Raw genomic sequence first — 7,500 nt, forward strand, 5'->3', positions numbered from 1 at the left:
GATTGTACTCTGACTCTTTCTGTGTGTCTCTCTCTCTCTCTCTCTCCAGTCCTCTCAGCTATCCGGCGGTGAATCGCTACTCCTCGTCCTCTCTGTCATCTCAGGCGTCCAATGAAGTCAGCAACATCACGGGCCAATCGGAGAGCTCCGACGAGGTCTTCAACATGCAGGTATTTAGTACCAAATTGTTACAAAAAAACATACAATACCACAACGGTATTACCATAAATAAACAGTGTTCGTGAATAGTCCATCCATTTGATCGCCATGGGTTAAATTCATAATTTACCATCCCTCGCCAGCTCTATTTGTCTATGGAGAAGTTCCCCTTCTTTGCAGGGCTATAACTTTTTAAATTCTATTGTTACATTGCCATTATTATGGCCCATTCAATGTCCTATATGTATTGTTCAGGGTGTAGCAACGTTAAACTTTTTCATTCACATATTCATACTAAAATATGGTCTAAAGTATAAGTATGTTTTTATCGTTTTCTGCAGCTTTCTTCAGAACGTGATTTATAGCCCTAAATGCATTATATTGATGATGAAATACAGTTTTGGTAGCGATCGGCGCAAGATGAAAAATTTCAACTGGACGTACTTCTAGAAGTTACTACGTATCATCTGATGATGACCGGATGGGCGGGGGATCGTTTATAATTCCGTGGGCAGCGTTAGATGATTCATGAGTGGGTCATATGTTCATCATAGCAGTTTATATGGAATAGGTTAGAAAATAACGCTGAATCTTACCGTATGTTCCTCGCGCCGTTGGACGATCAGCGTGGAGTAGACCGTTTTCGATTATGGGATGTTGATCCTGATGAACCATTTCCAGGTTGTATAATACTATATACGTCCAAATAACGTTGTTTATTGAGTTAGGGCAAGCGATTGATCATCCAGTGTGTTGAGTTGGAGTCCGGCTACCGATCACGAGTGCCCGGAGCACATATGGATGAGCACTTCCTGTTTGGCGCACCCCTCCCTCTTGACCAGATGACGCTCTTGAGCCGTTAGACAGTTGAGTGGAGCTCACCAGTACATCTCAGGGCTCCAGAAAGGAAATATGATTTCGATGACAGATTTTTGAAATATTGACATCAAAGACGAGTTACGGCGTCTTCGGCAGAATGAGCATGGCTCCGAATGACGTGAAAACTCGTCCGCGGCGATCATAGTGTTAACACTTGTTAACATGGTAAATGAGATGTCGGAACGAGCATCAAAAGGCAGGTCAGTGGATTTGGTCGAGGAAAAATAATGTCAGCTGCCGGCCAAAGTAAACTAAGTGGCATAGGATATAATATAACATTTGCATTGTCAAAGTACCGGGAGCTCACATTTTAACCATTTCCACCTAACACCATATTCCCTACCCCTACACCCTTTACCCTAAACCGGTGTTGTATCATATTCCCTACCCCTACACCCTTTACCCTAAACCGGTTTAGTATAGGGATGTCCCGATCCGATCTGATTTTCGGTATTTTTTTTTGTATTTTTTTTTTTTATTTAACAAACATGACAATGTTCACGTCTTAAACTCATACTGAAGCCTTAGTTTTGGTTTTAAATTGCATATGATCATTCATTTATTTATTGTCAAAAAAAAAAAAAAAAAAAAAATTATTATTAAAAAAAAAAAAAAAAAAAAAAGTGATCGGATCGGGAAAGATCGGTATCGGTAGATACTCAAAATCACATGATCGGGATCGGATCGGGAGCAAAAAAATGTGATCGGGACATCCCTAGTTTAGTATCCTATTCCCTACCACTACACCCTTTACCCTAAACCGGGTTCATATCTGCCCCCCCCCCCCCCCCCTCCTCCAGACACACACACACACACACACACACACACACACACACACACACACACTCATATACACATATGTCCTTGTATTTGACCACTATGAGTAGCATAGATCAATCAATCAATCAGATTTATTTATATAGCACATTTCACATGACGCGTGTCAACCAAAGTGCTGTACAGAGGGTAGGTACACATAATGACAAGAATCACACTCCGTTTTATGGGAGGGCACACAGGCAAACACATAGGAAAACAGGGCATGAGTCAGTGAACGGGAAAGGCTAGTAGGTAGAAGTGGGTTTTGAGCCTCGATTTGAAGGCATCTATCGAGGGGGCGAGCCTAATGGAGGTGGGGATGCTGTTCCACAGTTCAGGGGCTGCGACAGCAAAGGCACGGCCCCCCCTGAGCTTGAGGTTAGACCTCCGGACTGTCAGGCGCCTCTGATCGGCTGACCTGAGGGACCTGGTGTTGGAATAGGGGGATAGGAGGTCTGAGATGTAGGAGGGGGGGTGACCATTAAGGGCTTTAAAAACAAATAGGAGAACCTTAAAATCTATCCTGTAGCATACTGGGAGCCAAGGAAGGGAGGCAAGGACAGGGGTGATGTGGTCTCTCTTGCGGGTTCCGGTCAACAGTCTGGCAGCGGCGTTTTGTACCAGTTGTAAGCGGGACAGGGAAGACTGGTTAATGCCTATATAGAGGGAGTTGCAGTAGTCTAATCTAGATGAAATGAAGGCGTGGATGACTCTCTGAAGGTCTGCAGGGGAGAGAAGGGCTTTGAGTTTGGCAATGGTGCGTAGTTGGAAAAAACATGCCTTTACCACTGAGTTCACTTGTCTGTCAAATTAAAATTGTGGATAAAAAATGACACCTAGGTTCTTGACATAAGGCTTGACCAGGGAGGACAGGTTGCCAAGGCTGTTGGTAAGGGTGGTGAGACCGAAGAGGATTATTTCGCATTTGTTTTGATTTAGTTGTAGATGTTTATATATATATTTATTTATGATATATAAAATATGTATTTTATATATAATATATCGTGTTGTGTAAAATATATCCATAGCCTATGATATATATAATTTACAAGTCAATAGGTTAATAATATACTGTATCTTTATACTTTATATATACATTTGGAAGTCATTGAGGGAGTCCCTCATTTTCAATGGTGCAGAGTGTACACAACATGAGGTTACAAAACACACACAATCAATTTAAAACAAAAGCCGGCCTTTCAAGACTAGTTCTAGCTACTAGGGGAGCCTGAAGAACTAGACACTGGAGCGTGTCAAGTGTAGGGTTGGGCATCGTTTGGATTTGAACGATTCCGGTTCCGATTCCGATTCTTTGAGGTGCAGGTCAAAACAGGTCACAGCTTATTTCGCAGGAGAATTTTTTTGTTGTTGAAAATTTATAATTTTTTTCATACTATTCACATTGCTCAGTTGACTTGATACAGTTTAATTTGGTTGCTGTGCTGTAACTAGGGTATTAATAACCCTTTCACTGCCACACGACAGCCGGTTAACCCTTTCACTGTGACAATACAGAAGGTTAGCCCTTTACTATCACACAACCGACGGCGATGCTCCATCATTAGCATCATTAGCTCCGCATTTGCGGAGCTAATGATGCTAATGATGGAGCATCGCCGTCGGTTGTGTGATCGTAAAGGGCTAACCTTCTGTCGTGTGGCAGTGAAAGGGTTAATTAACAAAGTTTAAAAAAAAAAAAGATATATATATATATATATTCTTTTTTTCAAGAATCGAAATGCAAATATGTATGCAGAACCGGAAGTTAGGAACCGGTTCCTATTAGAACCGGTTTTCGGTTCCAAAAGAAAAGAGGCCTAGAAGCGCTAATGGCACGCATACCAGAGGCGAACTGCCTACGAAAACAGGCACAGAGGCACTGAAAGAGGATTTCACCCATCTAATGAACACACTAGACTAGACAAATATCAAGATGTATCCATCAGTGGACCAATTGCATGCTTTTGCAGAGGACAAGAAGCCTTCAGTCGACTCCTTCAGACATTAAGCACCCCCCACAGCCCAAATGGAATGATACAACAATTAAAAAAAAAGAAAAAAAAGAAAAAAAGAATTAAAAAATATTATACTTTTTTTTGTCGACCAATAGTCGACTAACGGCACATTTTGGCCAATCATAGTCGACCATCCAAATCCTTAGTCGGGGACAGCCCTAATATATACAGTCTATTTACCATCAACTATGGATGAGCTATAAGGTGGTAATTTACAGAGTCTGCCTTTATAAATTTACAGCTACTTTACTATATTATAAAAGTAGCTGTATTTTTGACTGTGCCTGTCAGACAGTATCTGTGATTGTAACAAGGTGACATACATTTGGAGGAAAGTAATGGTGTTTTCTCCACCCACCACGCTCTGTCTCCCTCACACAGATACACCGGCTCTCTATTTCTCTCTCACACCGTCCCACCATGCTCTGTCTTCTGCCTATACTTTCAAACTATAGTCAAATAAAATCACGGGAGAATTGCTATCTGATCATCAACATAACGGTTTTCTCCCCCTTTCCACCCCACGACACAACAACGGACCTGTCACAGGCGCACGCCCTGCAACTCCACCTGATAACGTCAGCATCAATAATAACATAGAACACATTAACACTTTGATCGCCATGGGTTAAATTCATAATTTACCATCCCTCGCCAGCTCTATTTGTCTATGGAGAAGTTCCCCTTCTTTGCAGGGCTATAACTTTTTAAATTCTATTGCTAAATTGCCATTATTATGGCCCATTCAATGTCCTATATGTATTGTTCAGGGTGTAGCAACGTTAAACTTTTTCATTCACATATTCATACTAAAATATGGTCTAAAGTATAAGTATGTTTTTATCGTTTTCTGCAGCTTTCTCCAGAACTTGATTTATAGCTCCAAATGCATTATATTGATGATGAAATACAGTTTGATAGCAATCGGCGCGAGATAAAAAATTTCAACTGGACGTGGTTCTAGAAGTTACTACGTGTCATCTGATGATGACCGGATGGGCGGGGGATCGTTTATAATTCCGTGGGCAGCGTTAGATGATTCATCCAGAGTGGGTCATATGTTCATCATAGCAGTTTATATGGAACACGTTAGAATATAACGCTGAATCTTACCGTGGCTTCCTCGCGCCGCTGGCAGCGTGGAACAGAATTTTTTCTATTATGGGATGGAGAAATGCCCGATCCATTTCCAGGTTGTATAATAGTATATACGTCCAAATCATGTTGTTTTTTCGAGTTATTTGCACCGATCGATGTTCACTGTGTCAAGACGGAGTCTCTCTAACGATAGCGAGTGCCCGGACCACATATGGATGAGCACTTCCGGTTCAAAGGCTCATTTTCCGGTTGGCGATCTGCCGATCGGCCACCAGATGGCGCTCTTGAACCGCTAGAGAGTTGAGTGGAGCTTTGCAGTGTGTCTCAGGGCTCCGGAGGGGAAATATGATTTCGGTCACAGATTTTTGAAATATTGACATCAAAGACGAGTTACGGCGTCTTCGGCAGAATGAGCATGGCTAGGAATGACTCGTCTTAACTCGTCCCCGGCGATCATAGTGTTAAATAGCTTACATAAGTCTAACCAGCTAGCACTAACATTCGCTTTTTTTTTATTAATTTATTTTTTAAAGCTCACGCCAATTTATGAGGCTTTAACTGAGTGGCTAGACTAAACAAAAAAGACTAAATCGAGACTAAACAAAAAAGGCTAAGACTAAAATGCTCAGACCTGTAGTTGACTAAAACGTGACTAAACGAAAAATAGATGAAGGTGACTAAATATGATGAAAACGAAAAAGAGCATTTGACACATGACTAAGACTAACATTTTAAATAGCTGACGAAATTAACACCATGCTCTGTCTCCCTCACACAGACACGACGTCTCTATATATATATTTCTCTCTCACACTGTCGCTCTCTCTATCTACTGTATATGTCCCTCTTTCTTTTTCTTTTTCTCACACACACACACACACGCACGCACACGCACACGCACACGCACACACACACACACACACACACGCGCGCGCGCGCGCACACTCACACACACACACACACACACGCACACACACACACACTCCAGCTCTTTTAGATAGCAGATTGAGGGCACATGCCCTCCCTGCTCCCCTATCTCTCTCACTCTCCATACGTCTCTCTCTTAATCTATTGCTTTTTTCTTCCCCCTCCTCTCCTCGGCCCATATCTCTCTCTCTCTCTCTCTCTCTCTCTCTCTCTCTCTCTCTCTCTCTCTCTCTCTCTCTCTCTCTCTCTCTCTCTCTCTCTCTTCCAATCCGACTCCATCACTCAGACTCTCTTTCTCCCTCGGCTTTGTCAGGACCCTGTGCGGCGGACCAAATTGCCGTTGATCAAATTCCTTTTGTGTAGCCTTTCCAGAGAGCTCACTTGAGATGGGCAGTGATCTAAACTCGATTTGGCCCACTTCCGAATCCTGGCCTGTGCCGGCCGGCTGGCTGGATGTGGAGTACCTGGCTGGCTGGATGTGGAGTACCTGGCAGCCTGAATACTTTTACCAACGGATTTCCAGTTCCGCGTTCGCGTTCTGCGCTCTGATTGGCCACTGATGTTTCTGGTCGCGCCAATCGTGTGACGGCAAGTTCTGCCACCGGTTAAGCTTAGGCGCTCTTTCGAAGTTGGTTAAGGTTAGAGTTTGTCTTTAGAGCAGGGCGATAGAACGCCAGCCCTGATTCCAAACTCTAACCTTAACCAACTTCGAAAGAGTCGCCTAAGTCTAACCAGTGATAAACTAGGCGTTAGGTAGTTTGCTGCTGGTCGAGGCAGAAATAGGCGCAGAACTAGGCGTCACACGATTGGCGCAGATGTCACATGACCAGAAACGTCAGTGGCCAATCAGATCGCGCAGAAGTACAACCCGCTTAGGGAAAGTATTCACGCTACCTGGCAGGATGGAGCATGTGTCTCTATGTGAAAGGAGACATGGTGGTGCATCATGCCAGTGTGGCGCTCCTCCTCGCCTTGTGTTCAGAAACCAGTAGCGATTGGGTCATCGACCCTAATGAGGTGCAGCACGATCAAAGCTGTGTGATTAGAATCGTTCACAACTCAACATTCCAATGGTGACGTCACGTAACCATGGCTGCCGGTCAACGAATCCAATCCAGTGCTAGAACTCCCAAATGGAATATGAGTATGAGGAGAATGATGATGATGATGATGATGATGATGATGATGATGATGATGTTAACGAGTATGAGGAGAATGATGATGATGATGATGATGATGATATTAACGAGTATGAGGAGAATGATGATGATGATGATGATGATGATGATGATGTTAACGAGTATGAGGAGAATGATGATGATGATGATGATGATGATGATGATGATGATGTTAACGAGTATGAGGAGAATGATGATGATGATGATGATGATGATGATGATGATGATGATGATGATGATGATGATGATGATGATGATAATGAAGGTTCAGCGTTTGTCTTCCCAGCCCAGTCCGTCTACCTCGAGCCTCAGCTCCAACCACTCGGCCTCCCCTAACGTCACCAGCTCCGCCCCCTCCAGCGCCAGAGGTAAGAGCCTCTTACCACCACAACCCACCTCCATTCCACCTCTTGTGTTGTCCATCC

At 43.3% G+C, this 7,500-nt stretch overlaps 1 protein-coding gene across 1 annotated transcript in view; it reads left to right on the forward strand.

Moving 5' to 3' along the window:
* dock4b (dedicator of cytokinesis 4b) overlaps positions 1-7,500 on the forward strand; it is a gene marked incomplete at its 3' end in the record, with an annotated part of 397,129 nt that overhangs the window by 356,184 nt on the left and 33,445 nt on the right. Inside the window, 2 exon segments of the mRNA XM_084331105.1 lie at positions 50-170; positions 7,362-7,443. Of these exon segments, the coding sequence (XP_084187231.1) occupies positions 50-170; positions 7,362-7,443 (203 nt within the window).

Source organism: Notolepis coatsorum (assembly GCF_963971535.1).
Source record: "Notolepis coatsorum genome assembly, chromosome: 15".
In the NCBI taxonomy this organism is placed as follows: domain Eukaryota; kingdom Metazoa; phylum Chordata; class Actinopteri; order Aulopiformes; family Paralepididae; genus Notolepis; species Notolepis coatsorum.